The sequence below is a fragment of the Ictidomys tridecemlineatus genome, chromosome 12 (genome assembly GCF_052094955.1).
Source record: "Ictidomys tridecemlineatus isolate mIctTri1 chromosome 12, mIctTri1.hap1, whole genome shotgun sequence".
Taxonomy (NCBI): Eukaryota; Metazoa; Chordata; class Mammalia; order Rodentia; family Sciuridae; genus Ictidomys; species Ictidomys tridecemlineatus.
Window position 1 is genome coordinate 50,024,265 of NC_135488.1, and position 23,031 is coordinate 50,047,295.

At 38.7% G+C, this 23,031-nt stretch overlaps 1 protein-coding gene across 1 annotated transcript in view; it reads right to left on the reverse strand.

Moving 5' to 3' along the window:
• The window catches only part of Dnah6 (dynein axonemal heavy chain 6), a 263,669-nt gene that overhangs the window by 137,885 nt on the left and 102,753 nt on the right, over window positions 1-23,031 (reverse strand). Inside the window, exons 25-31 of the mRNA XM_005335870.5 lie at window positions 19,411-19,630; window positions 17,939-18,103; window positions 17,712-17,825; window positions 7,002-7,127; window positions 6,760-6,915; window positions 6,322-6,483; window positions 2,037-2,174 (exon numbers count right to left, since the gene is read on the reverse strand). Coding sequence (XP_005335927.2) covers window positions 2,037-2,174; window positions 6,322-6,483; window positions 6,760-6,915; window positions 7,002-7,127; window positions 17,712-17,825; window positions 17,939-18,103; window positions 19,411-19,630 — 1,081 coding nt within the window. The remainder of the gene's footprint in view (window positions 1-2,036; window positions 2,175-6,321; window positions 6,484-6,759; window positions 6,916-7,001; window positions 7,128-17,711; window positions 17,826-17,938; window positions 18,104-19,410; window positions 19,631-23,031) is intronic.

A 23,031-nucleotide genomic window follows, 5' to 3' on the forward strand; every position in this document is an offset into this window, starting at 1 on the left:
TGTCACTAACACGAAGATGAAAGCCAGAATTTGAGAGGTGTAAGTGGGGATGAGAGGCACCTAGTAGGTATAATTAATATAATTTGGTGACATTTTAGATTCTGGGTTGATAACAGACAAATCAGAGGCAAATTCAGGGTTTCTAGTTGGGCCACTGTATGAAGGTGCTATAACAAACATGAGGAATAAGGGAAAGACCAGGGCAGAGCTAGGGCAATGTGTCATTGCCTAGATGAGGCCAATTCTCCTGATGTTAAAAGACTAAACGTGCTATTCAAATCCTCCATCTCTGTGCTTTATTTCTTCTATACCAAGGGATGCACCCCACTCCAAGTATCTCATCTGGCCACTAGAAATTGAGGACAAGGTTGGTTAATCTCAGAGTCCTCCTACTTTCCCTAATCCTCACATGGTAGCTCTTGAGCTGGCAGTGTTTCTATTTTCTCTGGTCATTGCCCCCCATCCAGCTTTGTTTTCAGTTACTCAGCAGGATGATAATGATTTACTGGTTATATCTGAAAGTCCTTGTCTTTAATATAGACATCCCCAGAGTATGTCGCAAGGAGGAGGGTGGGTAGATGAAGGAGTTCAAACTTCAGGGTCACATAGATCTAAGTGTGTATCTTAGTATTATGATGTCTACTAAATATTTTTTTAACTTTTAATCCTTCTTACCTATAACTTTGAGAAAGTACCATATACTACACAAAAGTTTGGTGTAAAGATGAGATAAATGTAAAGTATACCACAATGACTTTTATCAGTTGTTAAAGTATAATTCCTCATTTCTTTTCTTTTTATTTGTTCTATAATTTGTTTCTTTATAGAGACAATAACCAAAAACTTAACAACTCTTTATCAGGGCCCCTTTTGATATGAGTGGTTCCTGTTCCAGAGGGGGAGTTGAATGTAAATGTCTCCTGCTCTGTCAGGCAAAACCTTACTTAAAGAGCTTGAGGACATCTGAGGCTTTATTGACAGGGGCCTAGGGAATAGTGGAGGACCCTTGAGGGGCTTGGAGGGATTTTAGTTTGCATGGGCTGTGCATCACTGCTGCCTTTCAGTGACTAAAGCTCAGAAGGTCAATACAGAGCATTAGGAGTCTTGGTCTCATTCTTCATTACAATCAGCTTCCAATACAATATCCCCTTCTTCAGAAAATATTCATATGTGGCTGAAACAAACTTTAAATAACAAGACTACTACAAACATTCATTTGACCCTATTCTCCTTAGATTTTCTAGTCCAGTGAGCTCTGGAGAGCCAAGGTCCTCTTGGATTTCCTAAGATTTATACCCATTTTTCCACCATCAGTAAGCTAAGCCTGGAGGCTATTATGAACACAGTGAAGTTCATAAGAGGCAATCTTAGATAAACAGAAACAAGAAGGGCAGGGAGCCGGCTTAGTGGTACATGCCTGTAATCCCACCAGCTTGGTAGGCTGAGGCAGGAGGATCTTGAGTTCAAAGCCAGCCTTGGTAAAAAGCAAAGTGCTACACAACTCAGCTAGACCCTGTCTCTAAATAAAATACAAAATAGGGCTGGAGATGTGGCTCAGTGGTTGAGTGCCCCTGAATTCAATCCCCAGTATGCCCCTCCCTGCAGAAAAGGAAGTGAAAGGAGAGAAAAAGGAAGTGGAGAGCAGAGGAACAGGGTGTGAGTATGTGAGGAAGAGCTTCACAGGTTCTTAAAGACTCTTAAGACATGGAAGACACAAATCTGAAGACTTTAAAAAAACCTTAGAAAATTTTATTTGTGTAAGTTTTTGTTATTTTTCAAAGGCACTCTAGGAGGTTGACAGCACGTGACTACTATGGGACTGAGTCTCATAGTCTTCTGTATCGTCACAGCACTGATTTTTCTCTGTGTTGCTTGGATGCAGAATTAATTCATCCAATTAAGTCCTGTTGCTGTAGCATTCATCAATTAAACCAGAAATATGAACTAGGTAGGCTAAATCTAGAATTTTCCTTCCTCAAATACAACAAGCTGTGTGTTAGCTACAAACTTAAGATAGAGAACTGACCAATCCTTACCTTTGCGGCTTTGGCATTCCTAATGGTGATGAGTTGCTGTGCAATCACTGACAAAACTTCTATGTCTATTCGATTAAATTCATCGAAGCAGCACCAGGCTCCTGACTGGGCCAACCCACTGAAGAAGCGCCCCATCATCTGAAATCACAATAAAGTCATTCACCTTTGAATTACACAGTTTAATTCCTTCAAAAGCTAAATTTTGAGCTGAAGTATTAAACAGGAGAGGTGTTATCTACAAATAAGCAATGGTTTTAAGTAAATAATGGGCTGTCAGATGTAAGAAGTTTTCTACAAGAAATCTTTTTGCCTCTCTCCAAGCTTTGAATCTAATTTTTACTTTTAAATAACAAAATAATCTGACGAATTTTCTTTCTTTTTAAAAATAATCCTACTCATCTCCACAAATACTTGACAGGTTCTCAAGACTCTAAGACATGGAAGACACAAATTTAAAGACTTTAAAAAACCCTTAGAAAATTTTATTAATGTAAGCTTTTGTTATTTTTCAAAGGCACTCTAGTGGTTGACAACATATGACTACTACTGAGCAGAAGGCATCACTGCACAGGTTAAAGTACAGGTTCTTGCTTTTTTCTATAGCAGAATCCTCATGACAGAAGAAAATGAGTATGTACTGCTGCTATCCAAAGTGTACAATTTCTTTGGAGACTTGAATTTTGGATTGATACATGTTGCACTATCCAAACAGAGCTAATGGGTTTTCTGTCTCTTAGGTGTTCAACTGAGCATGCACTACCTCACCTTATTATAATTCCCATAAATTGTAGAAAGACAGATGGATATGTGGGTATCTCTCTACATTTCTGTGTCTATACTTGTATTAGGTTTGACAGAAACATAACAGAAAGGGAAACTGGTAGTATGAAGAGAGTTTTGAAAAAAATTATTGGAAGATGGAAAATACATGGAAACAGATTGCCTAATGAGAAGGGAAAATTGCAGACCCAAGGCAGAGAGGGAGGAGAACTTCCCTTTAGTGGTACCTACAAGAAACTCCAAACCCAACATCAGTACATGTAAAGAAATCAGGAACAGGCTTTAGGGCAATCTTTGGAAATTAGCCAAAGATCAACACTTGGAAAAATCAGGTTTTTGGGTCCTTTATCTCTCTGTAACAGGACTCTTGAGATTTCAGTACTGACTTTCTTTCACCAAGCTAAAACTCAAGTACTGCCTTCTCTAGAAAAGAGATATGCTTTGGGGAGTTATTGGGAGAAGACATTATCTAGGGAGATAAAAGAAGAAGAGACAGGAAAGAAAGATAAATTCAAATTTCTATTTTAGTTATTGAAATTCAAAGATAATAAAGAAAAGACAGCTCCATCAAAGGGTAAACTCCATTGAAATATACATCTTTGAAAGAAAAAATTTTATTTGACACTTAATAGGGGCTTCCTGATATTTGGCTTCTCCATAGGACTGCTGTGACAATTTGCATAAACTGGGGAAGTATGCTTATGCTGTCCACACATCTTATACTTCTACAGTACTCACAACAGCTCCTTCATTCAGAGAAGGACATTTTGAGTAAACAAGCTACCCACACTAGTCCAACCCATACTTCTGAACTGAAAAGTGAAGAGCAACAGACAATTGAGAGAAATCAATTTCAAGAAAAAGAAGGAATGAGAAGGATGAACTGAATGAGCAATGCTGGTAAAAATGGAGATAATTTAGGGAACAGAGCAGAATATTGAAAACTCACATGGCATCCTTGAGATCTGAGAGGAAACTGTACTTTAGAGCATAAAATTATATGCTCTAAAAACAAATTTGTCAAAGATTAGAAATAGTTCTTGAATATTAATAATACTATAGCCATGATAAAAAATTAAATGGAGAATTAAATGGGTGCACGGAATGGTAGAATGGAGAGTACTAATGATCAAGTTGGTATTCTAGACAACAAAATTGAAGAACCTTTCTATAAGAGTGGGAGACCATTCCAGGGCAATGGTCTTTGTATGTGAGATTATGCTTACTTCCTGGAGTACATGAAGATTTCTCAAGGAATATTTGTGAATGGACAGTTTTAAAGGAAGTAAAAAAAGAAAATTCTAGATCTTTATCTTTGATATAGACTCTTTGCTATAATTTATCTCTTGAGAACATGGCTGTGGTCATACTGGTTCTTCATTTCTATCTGTCCTTCACAAAAGATCCTCTTTCCTTCACTCCTGTTTGTGTAGTTTGTGCCTAGGAGAGGAGGAAAGCGAGGTTTTGAAATTCAGCCTCCTTATGGCTGTATTCACTAAGTCAAGTGCCACATGTACAAAGACCCAATACATCCTAGTAGCTTCCATGCTCTCATTCATACTAAATCTTACTCTGGTATACTGCCCCAGAATGTGAAAACCTCCAGCCTGTCAAGCAAAGGAAAAATTCCAAATACTAATTTTGAACAAAGGAACAATTCCACTGACTGCCTGGGAAATAAACACTTTTGCAAGTCAGGCAGTTTCTAATTCTTCTCTTCCCATGTAAAGGACTCAGTGCTTATAAGTGAAAGCCAGAAACACACCTATAGTCAAACACAATTGGGCATATTATTTATTTCAACAAGTGAGATCATACATTATGGGGAACCTTGGAAACCATGAGGGAACTGTGGGTTGTCTTAGTAAAGGAGCCTTGGGAGGAGTTATAGGATTTGGGTTTATATTAGGAAATTTGGGGGAACATTTAATAATAAGAAATTTGAGCTGTATATTAGTTTTCTAGGACTGCTGTGACAATTTGCATAAACTGGGTGGTGAAAGCTACAGAAATCTATTCTTTTACAGTTCTGGGAGCTACATACTTGAACCCAAAGTATTGGCAAAGCCACATTCACTACAAAAGCTCGAGGAAAGACATTTCCTTGACTCTAGATTCCAGTACTTGCAGGTAATCCTTGGCATTCCTTGGCTGGCACTGCATCACTCTAATCTATGCCTCTGTGTACCTTCACATGGTGTTCCTCTTTCTGTGTGACCACCACCACATTTGCCTCTTCTCATAAGGACACTAGTTCATCCAGTTCCAGTAGGATCTCATTTTAACTAGATTACCTCTGTGAAGATTTCTATCCCCAAATTTGGTAATGTTCACACATGCAAAGTGTTAGGACTTGAACATCTTTTAGGAAGACACAAATCAATCCACACTACTCTGAATTAAGTGCTGGTAGAAAGCAGAAACAATTCTATAATGCATACCCTAATAATCCTTGTCTATCAGGCTGAAGGACAGCCTGCCTGAAGCTGTCAGTGGTAAAGATGTAGCAGTTACTCTGGTTGGCAGGGAGAAGGAGATGTTAAGCCCCAGGATTCATACGCATACTAAGTTAGAAAGACACTGTTCTAAAAAGAAGCAGAGAGAGTAGAATAGAAATGAAAAAACAATCTATTAGCCCTGATACTTGGAATGTTTTCTTTGAATAGCAGAGGTTTCATGATGGTGTGTTGGCTCTTTTCTATGGGTTTAATATTCTGTTAAATTTCGTGATGAACAATCCTTGATTGTGCTGTGCTACAAAGGGTTTACATTTTTATATTCAACCCCTAGACAAAACAAAGACAACATAACTATAGTTTTAAAATAGTATGTAAATTTCATCAGCCTTGGAAGTAAAAAGAAATGTGAAAGTGGAACAGAAAGTTGGCAGGTTGTATTGAACAAAGTCTTATTTAATGAGCTGGCAGATCATGCTCACCACTAATGTATTGCAAATACAGAAATAAATTTATGTTTTAAAAGCAACTATCAGAAGAAGTGAAAACAAATAAGGATTCCTGTAAGTCAAAAAGTTTTTTTTCAGCAGTCTGCAAAATCCAAGTGTTCTTATAATAACACTAAGGTGTTATTTGCCTTTTCCAATCTCCTTCTCTCATCAGAGTAGAGTAGAAAAGCATCACTGATACGGTTTCAGTTTTTACACTATAAGTTACCATTAAGAAACCATTCTTCATCAAGTTTTGATATAATTTCAAATAATAATTACAATTTACCTAAAGCATTATTAAAATATTTGTCTCTTTAAAGAATACATATCTATGTCAGGCTAGATTTTCTTAAAATATTACAAGCAAAATAACATACTGCAATAGTCTGAATGTAGATTGATTCTTCTTCCCTTTTTTCACTTTTAACCATTCTTTGCCCTGCTTCATTTCCGTTATTTGACATAACCTCATTGTTTCCTTCTTTTGTTATGTTGTATTACAAATATTGAAAGCCACACAAAACACTTAATGTTAGTATTCAGATAAGGGAAATGTACCTTGTAGTCCAAACCATCAGAACAGTTAAAGACCACACACTGGATGGCAAGAGCTTTTGCTAGGTCTTTGGTGGTCTCTGTTTTTCCAGTGCCAGCAGGACCAGCTGGTGCACCTCCTAGGTCAAGCTGCAAAGCCCCCATGAGGCAAAGATAGCAACGATCCTGAAGAAATTAATAAATTGTCATCATTGAAAGGAATTGACTTTTACCTACAAATTTATGTCACTTCCTTTCTATAGGAGGGCCACTGGTTCCCATGTAGTGTTTTATACAATTGAAGTGTACTCAACGGTCCATGTACATAATTAAAGTATATAAATATCTGCTTTACAAAGATGTATCACAGCAAATTCCTATAAAATTGTTAGATGAAACTTCTCATGGTTTTGACAAAAAAGCACTTGTATCAGTATTAACCTAAGTGATCAGTCTACTCACCGTGAGAGGAGTAATAACCAATCTTGGGCATGCTCCCAAATATTCATAGCCATAAGTGTACTGAGATAGTGCCATTCTAGCCACACAATTGTCTATGTCTACATCCCAATAATAGCGCAGTTGTCTCTGCCAGTCAAAAGATTCAACTTTGTCTACCTACATAAGGGATTATGGATGAAATGTATATTAGACACAATAATTTCAGGAAGAAGTATGTGATCTTACTTAAATGAAACATTTACCTTGGCGTTAACAAGCTCAGTGACTATATCTCTTGCATGCACATCAATAGTAATCAATGCAGTTATGATATTTCTGTGCAATTTAGGTAGACTGCCTCGAACTACTGTAGCCAGGGCATTTAATCTCTACAAATTAAAAAAAAGTCATTGTCATAGTGAATTTTCAACATTAGCTTGCATATACATATTTTTACTATTAAAGTTACACATTTTCTAAAATCATCTAGTTTTAAAAATTCATAGTTCTTTGACCAAACAATGCATTAACTCATTTAATTTCCATAAGACTTCTGTGAAGTATAAACTGTCTTTACTCCCATTTTACATTTGAGGAAACCAAAAGAGAGTAAAGCTACTTGATGACAGTCAAACAGTTATGAAGTAGCAAAATGAAACTTGAATAGACATTTGCTTCAAGGAAAGTGAGACCATACTCTTAACTACTATGATGTCTCAAAGGAAGACAGTTCTGTCTAAAAACTGGATGTAGTTAAAGGTAATGCTCTTCATTTTCAGGGATAGGTTTTTTTATTGGTAATCAGGACACCTAAGCATTTTAATCAGGCCAATGGATGATTAAATAAAAACATTTTTTGAAAATTTTAGCTCCTGATTCTCACCTAGGTTGTTAAACTGTTTACAAAGAAGAGTGGTGCCGCTGAAGGTCTTGCACAGCTGGTTTGAATTTTCACTCACAACCCTAATCAGATGCCACCACTACATAGAGGTTAATGGAGTTTTCTCTGGTGGATCACTTCCCCTTCCTACAGCTCTGGAGATGAAATTTCACTGAGGACATTCATGAGAGTAATTTCTCTTATTTCAAGAAAGTTTTTCTCTCCTTTTTCTGTTTTAAGGGTGAATCTTAAAAACTGCAATATTGCTTGGAAATGTAATTGAATTTGGGTTAAAGATTAGGTCTAGGTCCTTGTAAGATATATAGTTTGCAAATGTTTTTTTCCTTTTATCTAGGTTGCCTTCTCACTCTGAAGTGTTTCCTTTGCCACAAAAAGCTCTTTTGTCTGTTTGTTGATGCCATCCCACTCGTTACCTATGCTTTTGTCATTGTGTCCAACAAATAAAGGCCAAGGCCCATGCCTTGAAGCTTTTTCCCCTGTTTTCTACTATGAGTTTGACAGTTTCAGGTCTTACATTTAAATCTTTAATCCACTTTGAGTGGACTTAAAAGATAGCATATTACAGTGATGCATTCATATCAATATTTATACCTCAATTCATAATAGCTGAACTATGGAACCAACCTAGATGCCCTTCCACAGTTAAGTAAATAAAGAAATTGTGGTATATAAACATAATAGAATATAACTCAGTCTTAAAGAAGAATGAAGAAGAAATGTTAGGGTTCCAAGATGGTGAAGTAGAAAAGAACCCATTACTGGAGTGACTCCCAGTGAGTGGTAGGACGTTTTCCCTCACAGGGGCTCGCATTCATGAATTTAAGCTTCATGGAGCATGTGTCAGGATTTTAAATAGCAGTTTGTTGCAAGCCCAGCCCAGGACACGGGGAAACCAGAGTTGCTCTTTGCCACGGGTGCCTGCCAGCAGCGCAGCGATGGGACCCTCAGCAGATGGGCAGACTTTGAGCACTGAGGATTTCTGGCAGCGCAGAGATGCAGGGTTACTGATCCTTCAGGGCTGGTGCGGGCCAAACTGTGACCCATAACACTGCAGAGCACCAGACCAAGGACCGAATTCTGGACGTAGGGTATGAACAGCCCATTTCCCTCCACCTCACTGGATACCCTTGCGTGGAAATGGGTGCTTGCCATCTTGGAAAATCTACCTCATCAACTTTTGGTGGCTGTAGCTGACAGCATGATGGGCATCTGAACAGGTGTGTGATTCACAGCCCCCCCCCTCTATGCGGCTGTGATAACTCAAAACCTTTCTCACCAGCTCTCCGTGGGAATATGACAGAACAGGTTGCCGGTTTCCAACTCCCCCTCTCCACAGCTGTGATGACTTGGTGACTACCCAACACAGAGATAGCGCTCAGTTGATGAGAAGCGCGGGGCGGCCAGGGCGCCACCCACCCAGAGTGAACCCAGGGCTTCAGACAAGAGACCCATCAATTGGGGCCTGGTGGGCAGGAGAGGGGAGGGGGATAGAGATTGGAAGCAACCCAAAGAGACCAGGATTGGAGAGGCAGGTGAGAGAGAGCTGCTTCACACAGATTGCTTCCACCACCCTGAGGGCAGAGACCCTACCTGGAGTGCACAACGCCACCTACTGGAAGAGAAGAAAACAGAATTCTAACAGTGCATTTTCCCCCCTCTTTCCTTCTTTACTTTTTTCTTTTTATCTTTTTCTTCTCTATTTTCCTCTTTCATTCATTCCTTTCTCTCTATCTCTTTCCTCCACTTTTCTTCTTCTTTTCTTTTTACTTTTCTTCCTCATTCTCTTCCTCTCTCAACCTCCCAAGTATTACTATTTCTATTACGTATAATTTACTAAATGCAAATAGGTTTTTGTTTCTATGCTTTTATTGTCCTCCCATGTACTTAACTACTATAAAATATCTCCTGTCTATTCTCCTGCTAATAACTTCCTTCATTAGAGTTCTCCTCCAAAGTAGCTAACATATATTAACCCCATACTCTCTCATCTTTCCCGCTTAACATAACGTCCTACGCCTGACCCTCAGTTCTCTAAACGACAACAGAAACTATGCCTTTTATGAAACTAATGAATATATTTTAAATTATAATTGAATCCAACATCTCTAAACATAGAGACTGACTATAAATGTATTAATAACAGAAACTAACTCATAGATGATGTCTAGTTGATATTGGGAACTGGTTACATTGTCTCCCATCACAAAGGAGAGGAACTATATGAGAACTATATGAGAGCAATACAAATCTATAGGGGAAAAAACAATAACACAAAAGTCACACAGAGCTGGAAAGAAACATGAGCAACATGAAAAGACAAGGAAAGAAAGGACCACAAACAATGCAGGGCAATTCAACATTAGAGGAGATAACATCTACAGAAGAAGGAATGTCAGATAAAGATTTCAGGATATACATGGTTCAGATGATCTGGAGTCTCAAGGAAGACATTAGACAGCAAATGCAGACAATGAAAGATCATTTGACAATGAATTACATAAACAAGTCCAAGAAGCAAAAGATCAACTCTACAGGGAGATAGAGGTTATACAAAAAAACCAAACAGAAATCCTAGAAATGAAGGAAATAATAAACCAAATTAAAATCTCAAATGAGAGTATCACCAAAAGAGTAGAACACTTAGAAGACAGAACATCAGTCAACGAAGACAAAGTATATCATCTTGAAAAGAGTGTAGACAGCACAAAGATAGTGATAAGAAATCATGAGCAGAACATCCAAGAAATATGGGATAGCATAAAAAGACCAAATTTAAGAGTTATTGGGATAGAGGAAGGTATAGAGGTCCAAACCAAAGGAATGAGCAATCTGTTCAATGAAATAATTTTAGAAAACTTTCTAGACATGAAGAATGAAACAGAAATCCAAATCCTAGAAGCCTACAGGATGCCGAATGTACAAAACCACCAGAGACCCACACCAAGACAGAATATAATGAAAATGTTCAACATACAGAACAAGGAGAGAATTTTAAAAGCCACAAGAGAAAGGAAGCAGATTACATTTAGGGGTAAACCTATGAGGTTAACAGCTGATCTTTCAACACAGATCTGAAAGCTAGAAGATCCTGGAACAACATATTTCAAATGCTGAAAGATACTTTGTTCAAACCAAGAATCTTGTATCCAGCAAAATTAAGCTTCAGGTTTGAAGATGAAATAAAAACCTTTCATGATAAACAAAAGTTAAAAAGAATTTGCATCTAGAAAACTGGCGCTTCAAAACATCCTTGGCAAAACATTACATGAAGAGGAGATGAAAAGTAACAATGAAAACCAACAGTGGGGAAAAACTAATGAAAGAGGAAAAATAAATCAATTTTAATAACAAAAATAAACAAATATGGCTGGAAATACAAACCATATCTCAATAGTGACCCTAAATGTTAATGGCTTAAACTCACCAATCAAAAGACATGGGCTAGTAGACTAGATGAAAAAAATGATCCAACAGTATGCTGCCTATAGGAGACTCATCTGATAGGAAAAGACATACAGGGACTGAGGGTGAAAGGTAAAAGGTGAAAGGTCCACTCACATGGACCTTGGAAGCAAGCAGGGGTGTCCATACTCATATCAAATAAAATAGACTTCAATCCAAAGTTAATCAAAAGGGATAAAGAAGGACACTACATACTGCTCAAGGGAACCATACATCACCAAGACATAACAATCATTAATATATATGACCCAAACAGTGGTGCAGCTATGTTCATCAAACAAACTCTTCTCAAGTTCAAGAGTCAAATAGACCACAACACAATAATCATGAGTGATTTTAACACCTCTCTCTCACCACTGGACAGATCTTCCAAACAAAAGTTGAATAAAGAAACTATAGAGCTCAATAAAACAATTAATAACTTAGACTTAATTGACTTATATAGAATATATCAACTAACATCAAGCAGATACACTTTTTTTCTCAGCAGCACATGGATCCTTCTTAAAAATAGACCATATATTATGCAACAGGGCAACTCTTAGCAAATATCAAGGAGTAGAGATACTACCATGCATTTTATCTGATCATAATGGAATGAAATTGGAAATCAACAATAAAAAGGAAGAAAAATTCCTACATCACATGGAGAATGAACAATATGCTACTGATTGAACAAAGGGTTACAGAAGACATCAAGGAGGAAATTAAAAAATTCTTAGAGGTAAATGAAAACACAGACACAACATATTGAAATCTCTGGGACACTATGAAAGCAGTAGTAAGTGGAAAACTCATTGCATGGAATTCTTTCCTTAAAAGAAGAAAAAGCCAACAAATAAATGACCTCACACTACATCTCAAAGCCCTAGAAGAAGAAGAACTAATCAGCAGCAAATACAGAAGGCAAGAAATAATTAAAACTAGAGGTGAAATCAATGAAATTGAAACAAAAGAAACAATTGAAAAAATTGACAAAACTAAAAGTTGGTTCTTTGAAAAAATAAATAAGATTGACAGGCCCTTAGCCATGCTAATGAAGAGAAGAGAGAGAATCCAAATTACTAGCATATGGGATGAAAAAGGCAATATCACAACAGACACTACAGAAATACAGAAGATAATTAGAAATTATTTTGAAACCTTATACTCTAATAAAATAGAAGATAGTGAAGCCATCGATAAATTCATATGCTCTGCCCAGATTGGGTCAGGAAGATATACACAACTTAAACAGACCAATATCAAGTGAGGAAATAGAAGAAGCCATCAAAAGACTACCAACCAAGAAAAGCCCAGGACCAGATGGATATACAGCCGAGTTTCACAAGACCTTTAAAGAAGAACTAATACCAATACTCTACAATCTATTTCAGGAGATAGAAAAAGAGGGAGTACTTCCAAATTCATTCTATGAGGCCAATATCACCTTGATTCCAAAACCAGACAAAGATACTTCAAAGAAAGAAAACTACAGACCAATTTCTTTAATGAATATAGATGCAAAAATCCTCAATAAAATTCTGGCAAATTGGATACAAAAACATATCAAAAAGATCGTGCACCAAGATCAAGTGGGATTCATCCCCGAGATTCAAGGTTGGTTCAACACATGGAAATCAATAAATGTAATTCATCATATCAAAATACTTAAAGATAAGAACCATATGATCATCTCGATAGACACAGAAAAAGCATTTGACAAAATACAGCACCCCTTTATGTTCAAAACACTAGAAAAACTAGGGATAACAAGAACTCACCTCAACATGGTAAAAGCTATCTACACTAAGCCTCAGGGCAGCATCGTTCTAAATGGAGAAAAACTGAAAGCATTCCCTCTAAAATCTGGAACAAGACAGGGATGTCCTCTCTCACCATTTCTATTCAACATAGTATTTTAAGCACTGGCCAGAGCAATTAGACAAAATGAAAGAAATTAAAGGAATAAACTATAGGAAAAGAAGAACTTAAACTAGCACTATTTGCTGATGATATGATTCTAGACCTAGAAGACCCAAAAAACTCTACCAAGAAACTTCTAGAACTAGTAAATGAATTCAGCAAAGTGGCAGGATATAAAATCAACACCCATAAATCAAAGGCATTTCTGTATATCAGTGACAAATCCTCTGAAAAGGAAATGACGAAAACTACCCCATTCACAATATCCTCAGAAAAAAAAATACTTGGGAATCAACTTAACAAGAGAGATGAAAGATCTATACAATGAAAACTATAGAACCCTAAAGAGAGAAATAGAAGAAGACCCTAGAAGATGGAAAGATCTACCTTGCTCATGGATAGGCAGAATTAATATTATTAAAATAACCATACTACCAAAAGCACTATACAGGTTCAATGCAATTCCAATCAAAATCCCAATGGCATTATTCATAGAAACAGAAAGAGTAATCATGACATTTATCTGGAAAAATAAGAGACCCAGAATAGTTAAAGCAATTCTAAGTAGGAAGAGTGAAGCAGGTAGCATCACTATACCAGACCTTAAACTATACTACAGAGCAATAGGAACAAAAACAGCACGGTAGTGGCACCAAAACAGGCTGGTAGACCAATTGTTACAGTATAGAGGACACAGGACTAACCCACAAAATTTCAACTACCTTATATTAGACAAAGGTGCCAAAAGCATGCACTGGAGAAAGAATAGCATCTTCAACAAATGTTGCTGGGAAAACTGGAAATCCAGATGCAACAGAATGAAATTAAATCCCTATCTCTTACCATGCATAAAAGTTAACTCAAATTGGATCAAGGATCTAGGAATTAAACCAGAGACCCTGTGTCTAATAGAAGAAAAAATAGGTCCTAATCTCCATCACGTGGGATTAGGCCCCAACTTCGTTAATAAGACTCCTATAGCACAAGAATTAAAACCAAGAATCAACAAATGGGATGGATTCAAACTAAAAAGTTTTTTCTCAGCAAAAGAAATAATCTGTGAGGTGAATAGGGAGCCTACATCCTGGGAACAAATTTTTACCCCTCATACATCAGGTAGAGCTCTAATCTCTAGGGTATATAAAGAACTCAACAAGATAAGCACACACACAAAAAACAAACAAATAATCCAATCAATAAATGAGCCAAGGACCTGAACAGACACTTCTCAGAAGAGGATATACAATCAATCAACAAATATACAAAAAAATGCTCATCATCTCTAGCAATCAGAGAAATGCAAATTAAAACTATTCTAAGATACCATTCTCCCTCCAGTAAGAATGGCAGCCATTATGAAGACAAACAACAACAAGTGCTGGTGAGGATGAGGTGAAAAAGGTACACTCATACACTGATGGTGGGACTGCAAATTGGTACAGCCAATTTGGAAAGCAGTATGGAGATTCCTTGGAAAGCTGGGAATGGAACCACCATTTGACCCAGCTATTCCTCTTCTTGGACTCTATCTAAAGGACCTAAAAACAGCATACTACAGGGACACAGCCACATCAATGTTTATAGCAGCACAATTCACAATAGCTAAACTGTGGAGCCAACCTAGATGTCCTTCAATGGATGAATGGATAAAAAATGTGGCATTTATACACAATGGAATATTACTCAGCACTAAAAAAGAATAAGATCATGGCATTTGCAGGGAAATGGATGGCATTAGAGCAGATTATGCTAAGTGAAGTTAGCCAATCCCCAAGAAACAAATGTCTTCTCTGATCTAAGAGGGATGACTCAAAATGAGGTAGGGAGGGAGAGCAGGGGAGGAAGATTACCTCTAGATAGGGAAGAGGGGTGGGAGGGAAAAGGAGGGAGAAGGGGAATAGCATGGATAGTGGAAGGATACCCTTATTGTTATACAAAATATATGTATGAAGATGTGAATTTGGTGTTAACATATCTTATATACAGAGATATGATAAATTGTGGTATAAAGGTGTATTAAGAATTGTAATGCAAAATAATAATAATAAGAGAGCTCATGTATAATGGCAAAAAAAGAAACGTCTGTTTGGTTAAGGCAAAATCCACCCTCCTTTCTAGGTGTGCAGATGGACATTGAAGAAAAGGGCAATAGCCCTTGGAACTCTCTTCTCAATTCCCATCCTACAAATGGTGATTCCAGGGCACCTTTCAGTGTCCAGGACTGTGAAAGTCACATAGGAGCAGCTTGCTCCTGTGTCTCATCAGCAGTATTGGTGAAATTACCCACCATGTTGACCCACTCTATTTGTTGAGTAATTGAACCACAGCTACTTTAGGCCTATGCAAGATTAACTGGACCAAAAATATTTTCCTGATGATAGTATATGCAGGTGTAATCAAGAGCCAACCATCTGTTTTGCTTATAATAAACTACCTCTGCAAGTAAAACTAAAACAAAAACAAAAATAAGAATGAAATTATGGTATCTGCCAGCAAATGGATGGAACTGAAGACTATTATGCTAAGTGAAATAAGTCAATCCCTAGGAACCAAAGGCCAAATGTTTTCTTTGATATGCAGATGCTAATTTACAATAAAGGTGGCAGCTAGGGAAGAATAGAGGTACTTTGTATTAGGAAGAGGGGAATGAAGGAGGGAAGGGTTATGAGGGTAGGAATGATAGTAGAATGAATTGGATATTATTACCCTATGTGCATATATGATTTTTTTGTTTTCTATGACATTTTTCTTAGTTCTAATCAGTTATACATGATAGTAGAAAGCTCTTCAATTCATTTATATACAAACAGAGCACAATTTTTCACTTCTCTTGTTGTACATGAAGTATGTGAAGTACCATTCGTGCAATCATACATGTACCTAGGGTAATGATGTCAGTCTCATTACACCATCTTTCCTACACCCATGCCTCTTCCCTCCCTTCCCCTTGGCCCCATCCAAAGTTCCTCCACTAATTCCATGTACCCTCCCCCCATCATTATGGATTAGCATCCACTTATCAGAGAAAACATTTGGCCTCTGGTTTGGGGGATTGACATGATATTCTCCAACTCCATCCATTTACCTGCAAATGCCATAATTTTATTCTCTTTTAATGCTGAGTAATATTCAATTGTGTATATGTGCGTGGTTTCTTTATCCATTCATCTATTGAAGGGCATCTAGGTTAGTTCCACAGTTTAGCTATTGTGAGTTGTGCTGCTATAAACATTGATATGGCTGTGTCACTGTAGTATACTGTTTTTAAGTTCTTTGGGTATAGATGGAGGAGTGGGACAGGTGGGTCAAATGGTGGTTCCATTCCAAATTACTAAGGAATCTCCATACTGCTTTCCAGATTGGTTGCACTAATTCACAATCCCACCAGCAATGTATGAGTGTGCTATGTGCATATACAATTATGTGACCAGTATATCTACACCATATAGAACTAGAAGAATGAGAAGTTACTCTGCATCTATGTATGATGTATCAAAATGTAGTCTACTATCATGTATAACTAATTAGAACAAATTTTTTAAAAATCTCAATATCATCACTAATCCTCAGGAAAATGACAATCAAAAGCAACATGTAATATTACTTCAAAACTGGTAGGATGACTACTATCAAAAATAAAAGGAGGGGCTGGGGATGTGGCTCAAGCGGTAGTGTGCTCAGCTGGCATGCACGGGGCACTGGGTTCGATCCTCAGCACCACATAAAAATAAAATAAGGATGTTGTGTCCACCGAAAACTAATAAATAAATAAATATTTAAAAAATAAAAATAAAATGAAAAGACAACAAGTGTTGGCAAGAATGTGTAGATAAGAGAACACAGGGATGATGCAGCCACTGTGGAAAATAACGGAAGTTTTCCAAAGAAATTTAAAATAGAATTACTATGTGACTCAGCAATCTCGCTTCTGGACACATATAAAAAAGAAATGAAATCAGGATCTTGAGGAGGTATCTTAGTTCTACATTAATAGCATCAATGTTCACAATAGCCGAGATGTAGAAACAATCTAAAAGTCCAGTAATTGATGAATAGATAAAGGAAATGTGCCATAAATATACAACAGAATATCATTCAGCCTTAAAAAGAAGGAAATCATATGCAATAATTTGGATGAATCTAAAAGACATTAAGCTAAGTGAAATGAGCCAGTCACAGAGAGAAAAATAATGAATGATTCCACTTACATAAGGTATCTTAAATAGGCAGATCCATAGAAACAGAGTACAACTGTGGTTGCCAAGGGATGGGGAAATGGAAAAATAGGAAGTTGCTTTATAAAGTTTCAGTTACCAAGATGACTAGGTTCTAGGGATCCGTTAAACAGCATTATGCTATTGTTAACAATATTGTATTGTGTACTTAAAAAGTTTTAAAGAAGATAGACCTTCTAAGCACAGTTATTCCTTAAAAGCTGCAAATCATGAGAACTGATGTTTTCCTCTTGAACTGTTTTTCTTCTATTTTTTAAGTACTCATATGAATACTAAACAAACATAAAGGTAATGTCTCTAAGAATAGTTGAACATGCACGATTTTAGTAAGAATCTCAAAGCTTTGAAAAGTTGTGTCAGAGCATTAGAATTGCTGAAATAAAACAAATGTATACTAACCATTCAAATAAAAACCACTGAAACTGTACCTCATGTGAGTATATTCCATGTCACTCTGTTAAAAATCTTACCTCGAAATTTACTGTTTCAAAAGCTTCTAGGGCCTCTATGTGATTGCTGTCTTCTGTTTCCAGACATTCAGTCAAATCACGGCACCACATAATTTGAGAAACTGTCAGGATAACCTGAGGGGTGGGGGCAGAGAAAAGAAAACAAAAACAAACATCCTCATTAATTTTGATGTATCTCACCAAAGAAGAATCCAGAAATGGAAATTTAACCAGTTTGCTTGTGTTACTTGAGAAGGGTGGCCTGCCACCACCCATTGTGTCCTTGGTTTCCCCTGATAGTCAGCAATGGCAGCTTTGCTCAGGCGCCGCAGAGATGTGAACATGGCCTCTTCCACTTTACCAAGCCATTCCTCCACGTTGCCTCGAGCCTTGAGGCCTTTTCCCAAGCCAACCTAGAAGGTAATCAGAGCAATGATATAATGGTTCAGGTAGGACTTGTAAGCTACACACATCTTCTTTATTTCTATAACAGATCCCTAAGTTATATAAATACTGAAAGCTGAACACAAATACTAGAATTTTCTATTGCCATCCCATCACCCTCCTCCAACATATAAATACTGCACTGTTTTACTGTTTACTCTTGGAGCCAACTCCTTATAAGAGAAATATATATGTGCTACATGAATTTCTTCAATTATTTCCATTTTTGTACTTATCATCAGATTTTTATTCCCAACGCTTCCTCTAAACCTGTTCTCATTAAAGTTACCCATATCCTCCCAAATGAAAGGTCCAATTGACACTCTTTAGTACGTCTCATATTTATTTCTTAGACTTCAAATGACTTAAATATTTGCTTGTTTTGGACACTTTCATCTGTTCTTCTAACCTCCCTTTAAATTTCATGTTTCCCCAAGACTCTATCCTTAATCCTCCCCTTTTTCTTCTTCTGCACCATGAGCAAAATCTTTTGTAAGAAGCTCAATTCAGGATAAAAATAAATGTTTATGGGGTCCCACTTCTCCTACAGATACACTATTATGCTCCAACTGAACCTAATTCCTTGGCATTTCTTTGCATAGTTCTTCTGTCTATGATGCTTTTCACTTTTGTGACCATACAACAGATAATTCTCACCTTTTTTTGACTGTGTGTGTGTGTGTGTGTGTGTGTGTACATGCATGGCACTTGCTTGATTCCTCACAGTCAGCCAATACATTCATTCTCTTAGTGTTCACCATATTCTAGGTGCTGTGAAATGCCCTGGAGATGCTATCACTAGTAACTAACACACAATGCTCACTGGGTGTTGCTTTAAGTACCCAGTAAAATTTATATAAAGTAATACCTGAAAGTTACCATGCCACTAATCAGGTACTAATCCTCACTTTATATAGGTGATTAAATGGGGTCTTAAATCTAGGTGGCCTGTCAAAGAACTGGCACTCTAAACTAATCCACTATTTTGCCTCTTGTGGAGAGTTGGGTAAGACATGTTTCCTGTTTTTTCCACTTTGTTTCTAAGAACAGAGCACATGTCTTTGTTACAGCATTTTCTGTGTGATTTTTAATTGTTTGATAATTTCTCCATTAGAGTTTGAGTTCTGTCAGAACAAAGGTTTTTTCTTGGTTATCCTTGAAACCACAGAGCTCGTAGAGCACCTGGCATGCTTAGAATGAGAATGTGCAGATATCTTCCCCAGCACTGGGAGAATAACAATTTATCTTTGAGGATTTATAAACAAAAGCACCTCACCCTTTCTCCCTCTGGTGACAGCATCGCTAAGATATCATTAGTGTAAACCTTTTCTGGCTCTCCGTCAATACTAGGAATTCTTCCTTCAGCAGGAGGCATGAGAGCAAATTCAAGCCTTGAAATGGAGTCAAAGCATTTCCTTAAGTGAGGCTGAACAGCCTGTGGATTTCGTGTCTGGGCCAAGATTTCCAGAAGTTCATCATTTGACAAGAAGTAAAATCTGTATTCAAGAGAATCTTTAAAATATAACTTGAAATTGAAGCTAAGCCTTAGGCAGATATAGAAGATAAATTACTTAGGCACATCTCTTCTAATCCACTAATTTCCTGGACCTTTATTTATAATAGATCTGGATTCCTGGGGAAACCACATTTCTCTTAATAAATTTTCTATAAATATTAGTGATGATGCAGTTCAAATATCTAGAATTAACTTAGATATTTTTCATAAAATATTATAAAATTGTTAGCTTTTGTTATGATACTGATTTATTAACATCTGTATTACTAGCATTTGAGCTCCTAGGATGAAGATATATTATTTCTTCTCCCTAGAATCCATCTTGCCTAGTAACTCAACATACCTACTAATCTATACATTATTTGTTCAACAGGTGAATGAGTGTTTTCAGGAACCTTATTTGGTTCTATTAATGTATAGTGGGTAATCATTATGATTCAAAAGCATATATGCTGGTCGCTGCAGCACATGCTATGTGGAAAGTCACAGAATATTATTTTGTCAATTAACCATTTACAAGTATATAAAGGCTATACTTGTGCAAAGAAAACTATTTTGTATGTTTCATTGTCATTATCAGCAAGACGGGTTTAAAAAAATGTGAACTTACAGAATAAGGGTTTGGCAAGTTATAGCCCATGTGACAAATCAGGCCTGCCATCTGTTGTTGTCAATAAAGATCTTTTAGTCACACTGACATGCAGATATACTTTGTATGGCTTCTTTTGGGGTACAATAGGGGAGTTGAGTATTTGCAACAAACTGTATGGCCTGCAAATCTTTAAATATTTACTCGGTGGCCTTTTATTTAAAAAGAAAGACTGATCCCTGCTCTAAATAATGAAATATTGGCGGGCCGGAGCCGGCCCCACCCCCAGTGCCTGCAAGGTAGGAGAACCGGCGACCCACGGGCAGGTCAGGCCCAGCAATCTGCGGAGAGACAGAGCTGACACACGCGCCTGCAGGGAACGGGGTCCTGTGACCCACCAGCGGCCTTCTGTGGGGCAGGCCCGTCCCCTCCCCCAGTGCCTTCAAGGTAGGCGGGACTGTGACCACTGGCAGAGCAGGCCCAGCGGCTGGTTGGGGCCAGAGCCGGCCCCACCCCCAGTGCCTGCAAGGTAGGAGAACCGGCGACCCATGGGCAGGCCAGACCCAGCAATCTGCGGAGAGACAGAGCTGACACACGCGCCTGCAGGGAACGGGGTCCTGTGACCCACCAGCGGCCTTCTGTGGGGCAGGCCCGTCCCTTCCCCCAGTGCCTACAAGGTAGGCGGGACTGTCACTTCCAGCAGATCAGGCTTAGCGGCCTGCTGAGGGGCAGGACAGTCCCCTCCCCCAGTGCCTGCAAGGTAGGCGGGACTGTGACCACCGGCAGAGCAGGCCCAGCGGTTGGTTGTGGGCCGGAGCCGGCCCCACCCCCAGTGCCTGCAAGGTAGGAGAACCGGCGACCCACGGGCAGGCCAGACCCAGCAATCTGCGGAGAGACAGAGCTGACACACGCGCCTGCAGGGAACGGGGTCCTGCGACCCACCAGCGGCCTTCTGTGGGGCAGGCCCGTCCCCTCCCCCAGTGCCTGCAAGGTAGGAGAACCGGCGACCCACGGGCAGGCCAGGCCCAGCAATCTGCGGAGAGACAGAGATGACACACGCGCCTGCAGGGAACGGGGTCCTGTGACCCACCAGCGGCCTTCTGTGGGGCAGGCCTGTCCCCTCCCCCAGTGCCTGCAAGGTAGGCGGGACTGTGACCACCAGCAGATCAGGCCTAGCGGCCTGCTGAGGGGCAGGACCGTCCCCTCCCCCAGTGCCTGCAAGGTAGGCGGGACTGTGACCAGCGGCAGATCCGGCCCAGCGGCTTGTTGCGGGCCGGAGCCGGCCCCACCCCCAGTGCCTGCAAGGTAGGCGTACCGGAGACCCATCGGGAGGTTAGGCCCAGCAACCTACGGAGAGACAGAGGTGCCCCTCGCGCCTGCTGGGTAGGCGGACCTTCGACCGGCCAGCAGAGCAGACCTAGGGCCCGCCAGCGTGGTAGACAGATCGCACCAATTGGTGGAGGATCACAGCCACCATCTGTCCTGCAAGGGAGACTTTTCAACTATACAAGAGCAATATTAATAAATAGAGGGAAAAATTCAAAAACACAACAGTTTCACCAAGCTGAAAGAAACGCCAGCAGTATGAAAAGACAAGGAAAGAAAGGACCACAGGCAATGCAGGACAACTCAACTCTAGAAGAGGTAATAGCTGCAACAGATGGAATGTCAGACAGAGAGGTCAGGATATACATGCTTCAGATGATGTGGAGTCTCAAGGAAGACATGAGACAGCAAAATCAGACAATGAAAGATCACATTGACAAGGAACTTCATAAACAAATCCAGGAAGTAAAAGATCAATTTCACAGGGAGATAGAGGAAATAAAAAACAAACAAATAGAAATCCTAGAAATGCAGGAAGCAATAAACCAACTTAAAAACTCAATTGAGAAAACTACCAGCAGAGTGGATCACTTAGAAGATAGAACATCAGACAATGAAGACAGAGTATTTCAACTTGAAAAGAGCATAGACAGCTCAGCAAGTCTGCTAAGAAACCATGAGCAGAACATCCAAGAAATATGGGATAATATCAAAAGACCAAACTTAAGAGTCATTGGGATACAGGAAGGCACAGAGCTCCAAACCAAAGGAATAGACAATTTATTCAGTGAAATAATACGAGAAAACTTCCCAGACTTGAAGAATGAGACAGAACCCCTAATCCTAGAAGCCTACAGGACGCCGAATGTGCAAAATCATAAGAGATCCACACCTAGACACATTATAATGAATATGTCCAACATACAGAATAAGGAGAGAATTTTAAAAGCTACAAGAGAAAGGAAGCAGATTACATTTAGGGGTAAACCAATCAGGATAACAGCTGATCTCTCAACACAGACTCTAAAAGCTAGAAGATCCTGGAATAACATATTTCAAACGCTAAAAGAAAATGGGTTCCAACCAAGAATCGTGTATCCGGCGAAATTAAGCTTCAGGATGGAAGATGAAATTAAAACATTCCATGATAAACAAAAGTTAAAAGAATTTGCAGCTAGAAAACCATCTCTTCAAAAAATCCTTGGCAAAACACTACAGGAAGAGGAAATGGAAAACAACAATGAAAACCAACAGTGGGAGGTAGGACAGTAAAGGGGGGAAAAATTCAAAGAGAAAAACAAATCAGGTTTAACAGCATTAATAAACAAATATGGCTGGAAGAACAAACCATATCTCAATAATAACCCTAAATGTTAATGGCTTAAACTCACCAATTAAGAGACACAGGCTAGTTGAATGGATCACAAAACAAGATCCAACAATATGCTGCCTACAGGAGACGCATT